Consider the following 18,447-nt stretch of genomic DNA (forward strand, 5'->3'; position numbering starts at 1 on the left):
AATTCTCCATCCATGCTACTACCTCCAACATCATGGGCTCTAACCTTATTAAGCAGCTTAATGTATGGCACCGTATCAGACACCTTCTTAATATCCACATATATTACATCCAGTGCTTCCCTTTAACAAAATAGCTTGTTATCTCCTCAAAAAATTCTAATAAATCTGTCAGGCATGATTACCCTTCATGAAGCTGTACTGACTCTAGGTCAGATGTATTTCTATATGCTTGGCTATTACATCCTTGGAAATAGACTCTAACATTTGCCCAATGACAGAAGCTAAGCTAACTTGAACCCCTCCCTTTTGAATGAGGGTGTTTAATTGCCAGCTTTCCAATCCTCTAGACGTTTTCAGATTCGAATAATGATTGCAAGATTAATACCAGTGCATCCACTATCTCTGTAGCTACTTCCTTTAATATATGAGGATGCATCCCATCAGGTCCAGGGCACTTGGAATCAAAGAATTCTGACAGTGTGGAAGCAGGCCATTTGCCCCAGCAAGTCCACACTAACCTTCTGAAGAGGGTCCCATCTTTTCCCTGTAACCCTGCATTTCCCATAGCTAATCCATCTAACCTGAACATCCCTGGACACTATGGGCAATTTAACATGACTAATCCACCTGATGTGCACATCTTTGGACTGAGAGGAAATCCAAGCAGACACTGGGAGAATGTGCAAAGTCCGCACAGGCATTCACCCAAAGCTGGAATCAAACCCTGGTCCCTGGCGCTGTATGGCAGCAGTTCTAACTAATGTGCCACCCTGCCTTATTGGTCGCTAGTCCCATTATTTTCCCTAGCACATTTTCTCAAGCAATAGTCATTGTACTTATTATAGAAGAAATTGAGAGGGCACAAGATTGAGATGTATAAAATTATGAACGACATAGGTCAGGTAGATAAAAATAAAAAACTTTTCCCTTTGATGTAATGATCAATGACCAGAATGCATTGACTTAAGATAAGGGACAGAAAGCTTAGTTAGAGGAGATATGAGAAAAATTTGTTCACCCACGGTGTCACTGTAATCTAGAACTCAAGGCTGGTCGAGGCAGAAACCTTTATAACATATAAGACGTATTTAGATGTACAGTTGAGATACAAGGCTATCGGTCAAGTGTTGGAAAATGTGATTAGAATAGTTAGATGGTTGTGTTTGATCAGCACAGACTCAGTGGGCCAAAGGGCTTTTTTCTGCACTGTAGGTCCCTGAAACTCTATGATGACTTGCTCTCTTCATTTTGCTCCTTGATTATTATGACAATCCATTATATGCATGAAGATATCTCTGAGGGTTGTCAGGCTGGAGGTAATTGAAGAGGTAGGAGGGGATGAGAATTTCAAAATCAGGCTATTTCTTCACTGGAAGTGCTGCAGGATATGCACGAGGTAAACAGGACTTGGGTCAAGTAAAGACATTGGCAAAAAATTTTGGATAGCTTGAGTATTAGATTTTGTGGACTGTTTGAGAAAGATGAAAAGTGATAGTTTACTATGGTGAAAGTCATATAGGTAGTTATTTGAAACTTTAATAAGAGCCAATATGGAACTCATGATTGTGGAGGAGCCGGTGTTGGACTGGGGTGTACAACCTTAAAAATCATATAGGATCTTATACTCCACAACTCCCATATGATGAATGAGCAGTGCTCTGAAAGCTAGTGCGTCTAAATAAGTCTGTTGGACTATAACCTGGTGTTGTGTGATTTTTAACATTATGGAACTGTAATGGTATTGGATGCTTAATGAGGCATTCAGACATGGTATTGAATTGAATTGAATTGAGGGCACAGATTTGGGAGGTGACAGTGTCTTCAAGGACTTTGGCAAGGAAGTGGAGTCGCTCGTCTGAGTTGGGATTTTTGATGTTTTTGATTATTGATGTCAATTAATGTCTGGATGAAACCTCTGAATTGTTCAGTTAACAATGGGAAATACTGGAAAACGGTTGAAACACATATTCTCTTAATTACATCCTGGTCATCCCTTGGTCCGAGTCTTTACAATTATATGGGAACTAGAATGGAGATGTTAATTGCATTACTTTTGAGAAGAATCAGTTCTTTCATGCAATTTCCTTTTTTAACATGTTGGCCTGCTCTTAACTAGCTTCTACATGTTTGAACAGAGAGAAGATATCCGCAGTCAGTTTAAATGATCCAGTTTTACATTTGACATGGGCACACCCAAACCAGTTAATTCGACAAAGGCTTCCTCAATAATGATGGGGACAAATTTTGAAATTGGGAGAAGTGTGCCACACATTTGTCAGTTAACAATCTTATAGCCATAATCAGTAATGCAACAAAAAACAAGTTTCACTTGTTGTTTAGGATGGTGATTGTACATTACTTTCTTCAAGCAATGCAGTCCCAATTATGTAGGTACACCTACAGTGCTGTTCAGGCCGAAGTTCCAGGTTATTGAGACAGCAAGCTTGGAAGAATGTTAGTATATTTCCAAGTCAGGATAGTGTGTGACTTTGGGGTGAATATGCAGGTGGTGGTGTTCCTGTGGATCTGTTGCCCTTGTCCTTCTAGATTGGAGAAGTTGCAGGTTCAGTTCAGATAACAGCAGCAGATTGCCCTCCCTGAATGGCATTAGTGAATCAAACGGTTTTCCTCTCAGTCCATTAGTTTCATGGCCACTGTTACTGGGATTAGTTATTCATTCCAGATTTAGGTACATAGGTTTCTACAAAGTTGATAGCATAACCCACTTCAAGACCAGCTCTTTCGTTTATTTATCCTTCCCATTTATCTTATTGACTTGTATTTCTCTGCTGTAACACCAATGCACTTGGTAACTTCCTCATAATTATTTGTCACAGGTAAGCTGTTCTGCATAATCAGTTTGTCAGAGTGGAATTCTTTTCATTTCCATTTATGGCCAGTGCCCACCTGTTTTTGACAGCTGCCTCTGCAGTGTATTAGCTACCTTGGTAGATTATTTTCAAGCCTGATCTCTTCTTGCAGAGACCCTCCCAGGCTCAGAAGGCTTGCTGTCACCATCTTTCCACTCTCAACCATACCCTACCATGTGAAGTCAGTCAGTTGTTCAGGCAGGGGTATAAGTGACCTTTGTCACAACCTGCTTCTGCCAGCTAGTCAGGGGTCTGAAAGTTAAATTCCTTCACCCGAAGCTGCTCCCTTAGGTTATTGGCACAGTTTGACAGATTGGCTTGTGCTGTAGAAATACTCTGCCCAGTACTTGCTCCTCCATCATGCAGGTATCACATTGTACAATATGGCATATTCGTATGAGAACTTTATTATCCAGATAAAACATCGATGATGCTAATTTGGATTTATGTAAAATAATTTCTAGGCTTCTGTGAATATATAATAACCTGGATTAAAATTAACTTGGGTTGTAAAACCTGGTTTAATTACTGGGAAATCGTCGAAGTAACTTTTGGCTTTATTGCCATTTAAATATAACAGTGTATAAACCACATGTTGGTGCAATCATTTGATAGCATGAGATATTGACAAGTTTACAGTACAGAAAGGCTGTGTTTGAATACCCGTAGTGTCACAAAACTACACCTTTTGATGATTTCAACGCTAGCTTTTGATTTGATGCTGAGGGCCACAAAAACCTCTTGTGGATTTTTGCACATTGCTGTTGGGTCCATATCAGTTCCACATTCCAAAATCTGGAGCTTCCAAAGTGAAAAAGGACAGTTGTGCCTCTCCTGTTTTTTTCTTCAAAATGTATATCCGCCGTAATCTGTTTGCCGTCAAAATCCTTTTGATCTCACTTGAAATTCTTGAGCAGTCAAACTGACCTAACCCAACCCGGTAAGGAGTAGAAGAAAATTTTGTTTGGAACCACTACTGAAGCCTTCACTTACTGTCCTCTGTGAAACACAGAAATTGCCAGATGGCACAATGACATTTGTCCCATGATGCTTTACAGCCTACTTCATCAAATGAATGGATGCACTTATAGACCTTGTGCAGGCTATTTTGCAGATGGTTTTTATGATGCATCAATAATAAACTGCATTTCAGCATTATTCCCTCTTTTTCACAGATTATCCGTGTGCTATGGTGGTACTACTTCTCAAAAGTCATAGAGTTCATGGACACTTTTTTCTTCATTTTACGAAAGAACTACCATCAGATCACTGTTCTGCATGTCTATCACCACGCCACCATGTTCAACATCTGGTGGTTTGTTATGAACTGGGTGCCCTGTGGTCACTGTAAGAAAGATAACAGTCTTTCTTTTTTTAGGAGATTTATTTTTTTCTCAAAGGGCAACTAAACCTAGACTTGTTTGGATCTTTGATTTTATTCCTGTCCTTAGTGCATTAGGTCAACACTTTGGCACTGAGTATATTTGGAACATTTTGCCACTATATTGTGTGAAGCAGAAATTCAGTGGCTTTGGCTGGAGTTGGTGCATGAGCACAGTGCCTCTTTACAGGAGGTAATAAAGCTTATTTTAGTTATGTCTGGTGCTCAGTGTTGGGCAACCTGTACGTCTTCTGTGAACCCTCCTACAATTGGCCATGAACTGAATGTTTATGACCACCTTCAGTATCAAACAGTGACTGGGCTTGTCCCATGTCCTGTTGAAAGGCAAATCACTCATAGATGACTGTTGCTGGGAGATTGAAACCAAAAAAAAATTCTAAGCATTTTAGATTTAGTTGCTCTTTAAAGCTGCAGTGTTCCTTTTCAAATTGACAGTTTTACAAACTTAACAACCAGGCATCTGTGCTTCGAAATGGTCTACTTGAAAATTCCTGTTAGATAAAATTTTAATATTCTTTTGAATTGAAAACACGCCTGCTTGAAAATGGTATAGTTCCGTCCATTTAAACATAAAACGCTACTTCACAATTACTTTTGCTTAATCCACTGATCAAATAGAGGTTATTAAATTTTCATTGCCTCTTTATGCACTTGAGGTAATTCTCGTTAAGTGAATAAAAGTCCTTTTAAAAGTATTTAAGATGATCAGTGAACTAATTTTGCACAATTCTGACTGGTTTTGATTTAGGTCTGCCTAGTTCTTTGAAAAAAACAATAGAGTACAAAAGTAGACATACGAAATATCCTATTCAGTCATTGTTGATTGCAAATGAGAAGTCATTTTTCATGCCTAGTCACATTTATTGCTTTTTCTGTTAATTGAGAGGAGTTTGCAGACACAGACAGTCGTGACAGTATTGTGGGGCCTGTCACATTCTTGACAGTCAGCCAGCAAAATATTCATCTTGAATATGCTTGCAATCTTTTATGTTCCTGTCATGAAAGCAATCTGGTTAGTGGTAGTACGTATGTCAACCTGAGAAATTAAAACAGACTTGAAGATTGACTCAGCTTCACAAAGACCAGATCTTTGGGAAGCCAAAGCTAATTCTGAAGCCTTATACTGAGCATTTGGACTATTTTGACGTTTTCTGCCATGTACATATATACTTTAAATTCTAGTTTATCCAACATCCAATTCTACAAGTTGGTTGTACACATGCGAACACAACTAGGAGAAAACCCATTTTCCAGCTATGTAACCTCCAAACTGAAGATGATTGTACATTTTTAGAGCTTAATCAGGGAAATAGAATGCCTACTAAAATTTCTCAATGTGACTTACAAAATGTAAGTGCTATCTTTTTCAAAATTGGTAATAGTAACTCTTATCTATTAAATGCAGGAGGTTGAGGTTGGATACCTTTGAAACGATTATGTCACAATAAACAAAAATAGTGTTTCTCAATTTTTGTATTTTTCCAGATTTTAACATTAATGTATTTTCTTGCGTACATTTCTGTTGTGTTCAACTGATGCTCTGTCTTGGTTTGCAGCTTTCTTTGGGGCCACTCTCAATAGTTTCATTCATGTGCTGATGTATTCCTATTATGGTCTTTCTGCTATCCCAGCCATGCGACCTTATCTTTGGTGGAAAAAATACATTACTCAAGGACAATTGGTGAGTGCAACGTCATTTTATTCAAATGCCAGAAATTTGTGAATAATCTCAAATTTCCAGCAGAAACATGTAAAATGATGAAGGGAATAGATGAGGTAGAAGCAGGGAGGTTGTTTCCACTGGCAGGTGGAAATAGAATTAGGAGCATAGCCTCAAAATAAGGGGGAAGCAGCTTTAGTACTGAGTCGAGGAGGAACTTCTTCACCCAAAGCACTGTTAATCTGTGGAAGTCCCTGCTCTGTGAGGCTACCTTGTTGATTGTATTGAAGGCAAAGGTAGATTTTTGAACAAAAAAGGAATTAAGGGTTATGGTGAGCAGGTGGGGTAAGTGGAGCTAAGACCATGAAAAGATCAGCCATGATCTTGTTAAATGACCGAGCATATTTGACAGGCCAGATAGCCTACTCCTGCTCCTATTTCCTATATTCTTACTGTATTTTATCTTGTGCATGTTTTGTTTGCAGACAGTTGAATTTGTTAATTTGCACAAAAGTCTTCAGTTTTATTTAGCGCAATACAGATCATTCTGCTATAAAACAACAGTTATGTTCCTCTTCAACCCTGTGCTGTAGAAAATCGCGCTGTGAAAAACTGCTATAGAAAATCACACTGTACAAGATTGCCATAGAAAATTGCTATACCCAATCAGTAGAAAGTTTGCATTATCCAAACAATTTGTCAATTGTGTTATAGCCAATTAGTGTTAACGAAATGCACGTTATACCGGTATTTATCTGTGGTTTTCTTCCTCCTCAAATGGTATCTGATCTCCATGCTACTATTTATGACACAGCATGCTTTCCAATTGGTAGCTGATATGTCCTTGACTGACTTTTACAAAATCTGTTTTATCTACGTACCAACCCGTAAAAAGATGGCAAGTAACTTCGATGTGTATATAGGAAAGAGGGAAAAAAAGAGAATTCTAACAGTGCAATAATCCTAAAAAGGAAATAATGAGGGAAAACGTTCTGTCAAGACCAGCAGGTTCAGTGGGGAAGACTGTCCAGAATGAGAGAAAACTGGGACATCTTTGATTGTCAAAATTGAAAAGTGAAATTCTGATGTTGGATATAATCTTTTGGGGGAGAGGAGGTTTTCTGAACTGTCTACATTTCTCTATAATACTGTAGCCCATGGAGTTTGAAGAAAATAGGAATGGTCATAAATGGTCTTGTAAAGCTTGCACATCCTAGGAGCTACTAATGACAGATACGTGGAAATTAATGCTTCGAGTGGAATAGTTGATGTAAGGGTATAAGAAGAAATGAATGTGCAGAGAAGTAATGACCATGCTAATTTCAATATAATCATGAAATAGGCTTACAATGGAGAGAGGAAGATTGGGGCTTATCTGACAAAACATTGTCTTGTATTGTGTCCAGAGACTGGAAGAGATTTTAAAAAGACTTTCCTAGAAATGCAGATGTATTCATAAAGTCTTGGAGTTTGCCAAACACTGAGATTTATTGAGGGGGAAAGATCTAGCTGACAGAAATGAATAGAGTTGAATCAATTTATAAAAATTGAATGGATTGGAATTTCTATTTTAAATGATTGGAAATTGTGTGTCGAGCAATGATTGACCAAAGGTGGGGCAAAAACAATGACTGCAGATGCTGGAAAGCAAATACTGGATTAATGGTGCTGGAAGAGCACAACAGTTCAGGCAGCATCCAACGAGCAGCGAAATCGACGTTTCGGGCAAAAGCCCTTCAAGGTGACAAAGACTGGCAAACTAAAATTTTAAAAATTGAAAGAAAGCAAATTCTTCATTGCGCCTGCAGTAAGAATGCAATGAAGGCTGTGTGTCATCTAACTAAGTTGTTAAATACAGAGCGGCATCATCATTAAAGGTTTGTGTAGGCTTGAACGATTAGTGAGCCAAGGCTATTGCTGGAGAGGAAGGGCAGCATGGGAAAGAGAATAGAATATCAAGGGATGCCTGAGCTAACAGAGAAAGTCACGAAGCATTAACTTCAGGTGAAATGAAGGGCTTGAAAGATGCAGGAGAGCAACGATTGTAGCCTAAGTAGACCACATTGTTGTAGCTGAATGGGGAAAGAGATGCTGAGTTGGAAAAAGGCTTAATCTTACTCGTGATTGAGATGTTTTTGGGACAATGCTTTTGTAACAGCAATTGAAATAAGTATATTAATACAAAAATGATGAGCGAAATACATTAAACAAAATGAACAAAGAACTTACGAGAGGGCAGTCATGTAGAAAAATTATATACTGGTACCTAAAGAAGGGCTAAAGTAAATAACAGCATTACCATTATTATACAGTAAATTGGACATAATATTCCAGAGTATGTATCCATCAAAATTCGGAATTTACTGTCAGAGTTGCCCTGCCTTTTCAGATTTAAGATGAGGACTTTTCTTTGACCTCGAGGACCTGTTTTAGCAATCTGCTGTTCTTTATCTGCATGGTATTCCCTATTGTAACCTCCTGCAAACATAGCAGGCAGGATCTAGATCTACATCTCATCTGACTCCCTTGGCCCTTCCTAACTTATTACACTACTTGTCAGATTTCCAGCACTGGAATAGTACAAATGTTCTCCTGTAAAATATGAGGTAGACAGAAGCCCTTCGCAAACTGTTGTTCCCTAGCCAACCGGTTCATCCCTCTTGCAGGAGACTGTGTAAGGCTGACCAGACTTTCCAGAATCTTGGTGCCATATTTGAGCTCAAGATGAGTTTTTGACCATATTCCTGCACTGCACTAACACCATTTATTTCCACCACTGTAACATTGCTTGACACTGTACCTTGCTTCAGCTCATCTGTTGCTGAAACCCTCATCCATTGTTTATTATCTCTACACTTGAATATTCCAATGCATTGCTGACCCATCTCCCAGTTTCTACTCTTTGTAAACTTGAGGTATTGTACACCTCTGTTGTCCATATTCCGACTTCACCTAATACTCCTGTGACTTACATTACCTCATGTTAAGCAACACATTGATTTTAAAATTCTCATCTTTATTTTCACTTTCCGCCATGAGTTTACCTCTGTCTATTTCTGTAATTTCCACTGGCCCTGCTATTCTGACCTCTTGAGGAATGGCAAACTTGTGATTTTTATATCAGATATGAAACTGAAAAACTGTTTGTTGAGCTGGTGGACTCTGTGTTGGATGTAGAATAGTAGTGGTCCTCCATGCATTTGGAAAAGGGAGGCCTTGAGCGGAGGGAGGGATGTGGAGAGATGGAATGGAGGTGCCTCCACATAGCCGAGAGGATAGATTAGATTAGATTATTAAAGTGTGGAAACAGGCCCTTCGGCCCAACAAGTCCACACCGCCCCGCCGGAGCGCAACCCACCCATACCCCTACATTTACCCCTTACCTAACACTACGGGCAATTTAGCATGGCCAATTCACCTGACCTGCACATCTTTGGACTGTGGGAGGAAACCGGAGCAAACCCACGCAGACACAGGGAGAACGTGCAAACTCCACACAGTCAGTCGCCTGAGGCAGGAATTGAACCCAGGTCTCTGGCGCTGTGAGGCAGCAGTGCTAACCACTGTGCCACCGTGCCGCCCGTGAAGAACCCGAAGAGAGAATTGTTTATGGAGGTGTTGGAGGTATTTCAAGTGTGAAGTGTCAAAGATAGGTCCAAATTTGGATGGTTTAAACTATACTTGTAGCCCTTGAGGAATGTCTTTTATATCAGATACGAAACCATATAACTGTTTGTTGAGCTTGTGGATTCTGACCTCTTCGGCGTGGTTTAAATCATTGAACTCGGTGAAAGTTTATTCAGTTGTCCAGGAACTGAAACTTTGGAATTTACTTTCTTAATGTCTCCAACTCTTCCTTTCATTCCTCCTCTTAGATGCTGCTCAACACCTAACTTTTGACCAAGATTTTGGTCAGCTGTCTCAATCATGCCTTGTCTAGCCCCATGACAAAGTTTACTTAGCAATGTTTCTGTGAAATGCCTCAGACCATAAAATATGTTACATAAATATAAGTAGCCACAAGAACTTAGTAGCAGGAGTAGGCCATTCAAACCCTTGTGCCTGCCCTACTATTCTCGATCATGACTGATCATCTATTTAAAAACCATTTCCACACATCAAATAATTGCTTGCCAGTGCAGAACTTAAACATTGCTAGAAAGAGACACAAAATGGAAGCTCTACATTTTGCACTCATTCCATCATGGATGAAGAAACCACACTTTGAAAGTTGAACACAAATTTATCCTGCATGATAAAAGGCTAGATGCTGATTGGTTGCAGCATGAAGATCTGTGTAATGTCAATCTTTGTGTGCTGATTAATTTCCTGAACAGGCAGCCAGACACTGATTGGCCACAGCATTGCCATGGCAACTGCAACAGAGATTGGCAGCCTCCGTGTTTTGACTAACATACACAACTCCTGTACAGGGTTGTGTATGTTCGTAAATGCAGATTCTAACACATACAAATGAAGCATATTGTGACCCCAACTGATAATCTAACATTAGTTTCCAATGTAATCCTTAGTACAGTCTGGATTATTTAATAAATGTCATCTAATAGGATGCTATGGGTTGTATTTTCCACTTTCAGTTACAGAGGGAAATGTAAGAAAGTTAAGCTAGTATCAAATTGAAAAACACACGATGTGGCAAAGGATTGCTGGTAAACCAGAAGATTGGCAATGGTTTAAAATACAACAAAAGATTACCAAAAAATCTAAAGCAGGACCTTGTAAACTCTGAGAGTAAGGTAGAAAGTTGTATAAAATGGACAGTAAGAGCTTCTGCAAATATCTAAAAAGGAAGAGAGAGAAAAGTGAGCATTGGTCGCTTAGTAAATGAGGCTGGGGAAATAATAATGGCAACCAATAAATGGCAAAGCATTCAATTAAATGCATTGCACCTGTTTTCATGATAGAACACACTAGTAGCATACAAAAATTACTAAATAATTAATGTGCAAAAGTTGTGGAGGAAATAGATATGATAAATATCACTAAAGAAAGTGCCTTTAGGAAACCAATGAGGTTAAAGGCTGATTAGGTTCACTGGACTTGATGGTCTGCATCCTAGGATACTAAAAGAAGTATCTACAAAGATAATGGATGCACTGAGAGTCATCTTATAGGAATTTTTAGATTCTGAAAAAGTCCCAGAGGATTGGAAAATTGCCAGTTTTCAAAATGGGAGGGAGAAAAATAGTGAACAATGGGCCAGTTAGTTAAAGTGTGTCATTATGAAAACATTGATGAGACTTTCTTGTGAGAAATGGTTGAATAGATTGTGCCTGCACTCATTGACACACACACCATTGCTGTCAGTTTGGAGGCAGTATGATACCGGTAGCACCACAAATCCAGGCACGAAGGAGCCACATTTAAAAGCTGAGATGCCTTGGTAATAATCCTTTAATTGGATTAATTAACGAGTCTCACTGCCTCATGTCACAGTTCCCCAATAGTGTTGCACCAGATCAGAATGCTAGCTCACAACAGAACTCCTCTCCAAAAACCAGCAGAAAAGTGAGTGACAATAGACAATAGACGGTAGGTGCAGGAGTAGGCCATTCTGCCCTTCGAGCCTGCACTACCACTCAATATGATCATGGCTGATCATCCTTAATCAGTATCCTGTTCCTGCCTTATCTCCATAACCCTTGATTCCACTATCCTTACTCTTTCTTAAATGAATCCAGAGACTGGGCCTCTACTGCCCTCTGGGGCAGAGCATTCCACACAGCCACCACTCTCTGGGTGAAGAAGTTTTTCCTCATGTCTGTCCTAAATGGTCTACCCTGTATTTTAAAGCTGTGTCCTCTGGTTTGGCACTCACCCATCAGCAGAAACATGTTTCCTGCCTCCAGAGTGTCCAATCCTTTAATAATCTTATATGTCTCAATCAGATCCCCTCTCAGTCTTCTAAACTCAAGAGTATACAAGCCCAGTCGCTCCAGTCTTTCAGCATAAGGTAGTCCCACCATTTCAGGAATTGACCCCGTGAACCTACACTGCACTCCCTCAATAGCCAGAATGTCTTTCCTCAAATTTGGAGATCAGAACTGCACACAATATTCCAGGTGCGGTCTCACCAGGGCCCTGTACAGCTGCAGAAGAACCTCTTTGCTTCTATACTCAATCCCTCTTGTTATGAAGGCCAGCATGCTATTAGCCTTCTTCACTACCTGCTGTACTTGCATGCTTACCTTCACTGAGTGGTGTACAAGAACACCCAGATTTCTTTGTACTGCCCCTTTACCTAAATTGATTCCATTTAGGTAGTAATCTGCCTTCCTGTTCTTGCCACCAAAGTGGATAAACATACATTTATCCAAATTAAACTGCATCTACCATGCATCTGACCACTCACCTAACCTGTCCAGGTCACCCTGTAATCTCCTAACATCCTTCTCACATTTCACCCTGCCACCCAGCTTAGTATCATCAGCAAATTTGCTAATGTTATTACAAATACCATCTTCTATATCATTCATATATATTGTAAAAAGCTGCGGTCCCAGCACTGATCCCTGCGGTATCCCACTGGTCACTGCCTGCCATTCCGAAATGGAGCCATTTATCACTACCCTTTGTTTCCTGTCAGCCAACTAACTTTTAATCCAAGTTAGTACTTTGGCCCCAATATCATGCGCCCTAATTTTGCTCACTAACCTCCTATGTGGGACTTTATCAAAAGCTTTCTGAAAGTCCAGGTGCACTACATCTACTGGATCTCCCTCATCCATCTTCAGAGTTACATCCTCAAAAAATTCCAGAAAATTAGTCAAGCATGATTTCTCCTTCATAAATCCATGCTGACTCTGACCATCCTGTTACTACTATCCAAATGTGTCGTAATTTCATCCTTTATAATAGACTCTCCAGCATCTTTCCCACCACTGAGGTCAGACTAACTGGTCTATAATTTCCTGCTTTCTCTCTCCCACCTTTCTTAAAAAGTGGTACAACATTAGCCACCATCCAATCCATAGGAACTGATCCCAAATCTATTGAACTATGGAAAATAATCACCAACGCATCCATGATTTCTCAAGCCACCTCCTTCAGTACCCTGGGATGTAGACCATCAGGTCCTGGGGACTTATCAACCTTCAGACCTAACAGTCTCTCTAACACCAATTTCTGGCAAATATAAATTCCCTTCAGTTCAGGTCCTTCAGCCACTGTTACCTCAGGGAGATTGCTTGTGTCTTCCCCAGTGAACACAGATCTGAAGTACCAATTCAATTCTTCTGCCATTTCTTTGTTCCCCGTAATATATTCCCCTGTTTCTGCCTTCAAGGGCCCAATTTTAGTCTTAACCATTTTTTTGCCTTTCACATACCTAAAAAAGCTTTTACTATCCTCCTTTACATTTTTGGCCAGTTTACCTTCGTACCTCATTTTTGCTCTGTGTATTTCCTTCTTAGTAATCCTCCGTTGTTCTTTAAAAGCTTCCCAGTCCTCTGTTTTCCCACTTATCTTTGCTATGTTATACTTTTTCTCTTTTAACTTTATATGTTTCTTAACTTCCCTCGTTAGTTACGGCCACACATGCCTCTTCCTAGGATCTTTCTTCCTTTTTGGAATGAACTGATCCTGCATCTTCTGCATTATACACAGGAATATCTGCCATTGTTCCTCCACCATCATCCCTGCTAAGGTATTGCACCATTGAACTTTGGCAGCTCCTTCCTCATAGCTCCATAGTTCCCTTTATTCAACTGAAATATTGTCACTTCCGATTGTACCCTCTCCCTCTCAAGTTGCAGATTGAAACTTATTGTATTATGGTCACTACTTCCCAATGGCTCCTTCACTTCGAGGTCCCTGATCAATTCTGGTTCGTTGCACAATACCAGATCCAGAATTGCCTTCTCCCTGGTAGGCTCCAGCACCAGCTGTTCTAAGAATCCATCTCGGAGGCACCCTTTCTTGAGTGGATAGCTTTCAGCAAAGTAAGAAGCAAGGGCTGACTGCCACATTGAGACTATCATTTCCAATCAGATATTGTTTGAGTGCATTCTCAGAAATTAGAGAGAGGGAGAGATTTATTTCGTTGAAAGCAAGATGTTTGAAATTAATATAAAGGGTGGGCTGGGAAGAGAAGGAATCAAATGGAAGAGTTTTATACCAATCAATGAAATAAATGAAGCAGTGGGATGAAATATTAAGCATGCGGGGTTAATTATGTGGTTCACACTTAGAGAAAAGCAATATACTGAGTATATGAGATGTTTTAAGGAAGGCAGAAACATTTAAGGGGTGGGAAAGAGAGAGAGATGAGGCAGGCAATTTTAACTTCTCCACTTTGGGGCTTGTCTATAGGAATTTGCCTGGTTTGCATGCTACTAAAAATGCATTTGTCCTCTGCCACATTATTGTGCCAAGCCTGAGAAGTGGAATAATAGCTCCGAGGTTTCACTTTATTTCAGACCAAAGTGATCTTTGAGAAGGATCTATTTTGTGAGTTGGGGTGAGGCAAGGGTTAAAATGGGGTCACCTGGGTGTGGAAAATGGGATGGCGAGGAGATTTCTGATGCTCATTATGTGTTAATGCCATCATAAACATGCTGTAAATGTGCTCTTTAATTTCTATTTCTGGCAAATTACAAACAGATTCTTAAAGAATGCATTTTCAATTTGGCTAGGAATAACCATCAAAGAACAGAGATCTCTGTCTAAGATGTCATTAGGGTACTGAAGGCTGTGCAATTTTCCTTTCACCCTTTCATGACCAAGTATGGGCAGCAGTTGAAGTATTTTTGCATTGTCAGAGCTGTTTGGTAAAGGGTCAGTGAAAGATCTACTTTGTGGTATTCAACCAAGAACTACATTGTGACTCTAAATTGCTGTTAAAGAAGGAATCTGGAGCTGGTACTGAGCTTAATTTAGAGACTTAAAAAACATACTGATAAAATTACAGTTTGACATTTGGTGTGCGAACATCGTAGAAGGAGTTGTCAACTGTGCTAATAACTGATTACTGTTACTTTCCTATAAGCTCAGCAGAATTTCAGTTTCCAGGTGTAAATAAGCCAAAGCAGTTATAACAGAGCCTGTGAGAAGTTCTCTCTCTGTCTTGTACTTTCTCTCTGTCTCTCTCTCTCTCTCTCTCTCTCTCTCTCACATTCACACTAACACACACACAAAACTGTGATTAGTTCAGTAGTATTAGTTTTAGTATGGTGTTCTAAAGCTGTATTTACTTTGTTGTTTTATATATATATATATTTAGATTCAAAGATTCTGATTTTAGTTTGCAATTTTTCCAGCTCCAGTTTGTTCTAACGATAATTCAGACCAGTTTTGGTGTAGTCTGGCCGTGTGGATTTCCAAGTGGCTGGCTGTACTTCCAGATTGGCTACATGATCTCTCTGATTATACTCTTCACTAATTTCTATATTCAGGTAAGTTATTATGTTCGGCATCTGTTTCATCTGCACCCATACACTATGTATCACTTAATATTTTCAATTATATATGAAAATCCTGCTCTGTGGCGAGTGAGTCAAAGTGGTTTTGCGTGGTTTAGGACATAAGAACAAGGAGCTGGAGGAGGCAATTCATTTACCATCTAATAAAATCATAGTTGATCTCAGCTCAGGCTCAATTCCACTTTCCTGCTCGCTCCGTTACTCTGTTACTAATTATTAAAATGTCAATTTAGTCCTTAAATTTACTCAATCTTCCACTCTGGGGTACTGAATTCCACAGATTTGTGACCCCTTGAGAGAAGTAATTGCTCCTTGTCTCTGTCTTAAATCTGCCACCCTTCAGACTAAAACTGTGACCTCTCGTTCCAGATTGTTCCATAAGGGGAAACATTTGTTCAGTGTCTATTTTGTCAATCCCTTTAGCATCTTATCTGTCTCAATCAAATCAATTTTCATTCTTTTCAATTCCAGTGAGTATAGGCTTAAACGGTTCAATCTGTCTTCAAAAGACAAAATTTTCATCTGAGTGATGCGAATTTGGAATGAGCTGTTATTGGAAATGGTAGAGGCGGATAAAATTACAATATTCAAAAAACATTTGGACAGGTGCATGGACAGGAAAGGTTGAGAGGGATAAGTATAGGCAAATGGAACTAGTTCAATTAGGAAACTTGGTCGGCATGGCTGAGTTGGGCCGAAAGGTCTGTTTCTGTGTGCTATGACTCGGGAATAACCTATGCACTTCCTCTAAACTGCTTCAAATGCAGTTGCATCCTTCCTCAAGTAATGGAGCCAAAACTCCAATAGTACCCCAGGAGTAGTCTCACCTATGCCTTATACAGTTACAACAGTGCACCTCTACTCTATACTCCATACCTTCAGCAATAAATGCCAAAATTCCATCTGCCATCCTTATTCCTCCTGTAACTGCATGCTTCACTTTCTGTGATTCCTGAACGAAAACACCCAGATTCCTGTGCACTAAAATATTTTGAGGTTTCTCTCCATTTAGATAATAAGTTGCCTTTTACTTTTATCTGTCAACCTTTGGCCTATTCACCAAATCAATCCATATCCATTTGTGAATTTCTTGTTTCTTCATTGCAACTTTCTTTCCCACTTATTTTAGTGTCATCTGCAAATTTGGCTATAGTACCTCCCATCCCTGACCCAAGTCATTCATTTAGAATATAAGTAGTGCGGCCTGTGAAATGAATCCTGTGGCACCCCACTAGTTATAGTTTGCCAACAAAAAGAGACCCCTTTATCCTGGTTCTCTTTCTGTTGGCTAGCCAGTTCTCTATCCAAGCTAATAAATTACCCCTAACCCTTTGTGATCTTGTGTGTTAACATGTTGTGCAGCACCATATCAAAATATCTTCTGGACGTCCAGGTATATTACATCTACAAGATCCTCCTTTGCTTGTTACATCTTTGAAGGAGTCTAGCAAATTACTCAAGCATGTTTTACCCTTCATAAAACCATGCTAATTTTACTGAATTGCGTTTTGACTTTCCTGTTACCACTTCCTTAATAACGGATTCCAACAATTTCCCTTTGAGACATGAAACTATCTAGTCTATAGTTTCCTACTTTGTGCTTCCCTTTATTGAATAAGGACCTTATATCAGTTTTTATCCAATCCACTGATACCTTTTCAGAATACAGGGAGTTTTTGGAATATTACAACCGCGATCTGTGCTGCGAGTTCCTTTAAAGTAAGTACTCTCCTGGAATACTGTGTCCAGTTCTTGTCGCTCAGTTATAGAAAGGATATTATCCAGCTGGAGAGGGTTCAGAAGAGATTTACCAGGATGTTGCCAGATACGGAAGGTTTGAGTTACAAAGAAAGGCTGGATAGCCTGGCGCTTTTTATTCACTGGAGCATAGAATGTTGAGATGCAACCTGATAGAAGTTTATAAAATAATGAGAGGGAGAGATAGAGTTAATGGTAGTTGTCTTTTCCCTAGAATGGGGGGTTTGAAGACTAGGAGGCACATTTGTAAGGTGAGAGGAGAGAGATTTAAAAAGACTTAAAAGGCAAATTTTTTACACAGTGGGTGGTTCATGTGTGGAACGAACTTCCTGAGGAAGTGGTGGGTGCGGTTTCAATTACACCTTTTAAAAGACATTTGGATCGACCCATGAATAGGAAAGGTTTAGAGGGGTATGGCCGGAAGCAGGCAGGTGGGACTAGATTATTTTGGGATTATGTTCTGTATGGGATTATGGTTAGACCGAAGGGTCTGTTTCCATGCTGCATGACTCTGTGTAAACAAGTGCAGTCTTTTAAGGATCAAGGAGGTATATTACCTAATGCTTGAGAGATATTGGGCTGTTTTGACAGACAGATTCCGCACAGACTTTCTTTATTCTACCATCATTAGCGCATACTAATTTTTATTAACAGAGTAATAAGATATCTAATCATCTGTATTCATTCCAACTAGTCGTCTTACCAGTTGTAAGTAAATCACTTAAAATCATCATGTATTGAAGACAAGAAAGCTATTTGACCCATTGTAGAAAGTCTCTGTTAAAGCATCTAATGCTTTTGTGGTTTGCAGCTGCAATGCACTTTTACATGCACTGTTAGGCTTTGTATTGATATTAATCTTAAAGTTGCCTTTTATTAGCTTTAATGTATGCTCACTTGTGTTATGCAGTTGAATTTAAAATAATTTTATGGATTTATCTTTAGTGTTCTGTTAACCATTTCATTTACCTCCTCTGGATCAACTCTGAAACACATTCTTTTAACTCTAACACACAGAAACACACACACACATAGACACACACACACACACACACACACACACAAATAGACACACACACAAATAGACACACACACAAATAGACACACACACAAATAGACACACACACAAATAGACACACACACACAGACACACTCACGCTCACTCTCACTCTCACTCTCTGTCCATGGTAGGAAGTCCTGGTAAGCAGTCTTGTGAGGCTTTGACCAGTGTCTGCTCTGACTTCTAGTCTGTTGCTCTGCCCATGTAAATCCTCTGGGCTTTGCTAAGTGTTGCTCTTCATTGATTGAAATTTTGAA

General features: G+C 39.5%; 1 protein-coding gene across 3 annotated transcripts in view; it reads left to right on the forward strand.

Annotated features, from left to right (window-relative positions):
• elovl5 (ELOVL fatty acid elongase 5) overlaps window positions 1-18,447 on the forward strand; it is a 112,681-nt gene that overhangs the window by 87,517 nt on the left and 6,717 nt on the right. For all 3 annotated transcript variants that reach the window (XM_072560347.1, XM_072560338.1, XM_072560329.1), the window contains 3 exons: window positions 4,046-4,217; window positions 5,829-5,953; window positions 15,211-15,345. In XM_072560347.1, coding sequence (XP_072416448.1) covers window positions 4,046-4,217; window positions 5,829-5,953; window positions 15,211-15,345 — 432 coding nt within the window. The remainder of the gene's footprint in view (window positions 1-4,045; window positions 4,218-5,828; window positions 5,954-15,210; window positions 15,346-18,447) is intronic.

The sequence above is a fragment of the Chiloscyllium punctatum genome, chromosome 3, assembly GCF_047496795.1.
Source record: "Chiloscyllium punctatum isolate Juve2018m chromosome 3, sChiPun1.3, whole genome shotgun sequence".
NCBI classification, from domain to species: Eukaryota; Metazoa; Chordata; class Chondrichthyes; order Orectolobiformes; family Hemiscylliidae; genus Chiloscyllium; species Chiloscyllium punctatum.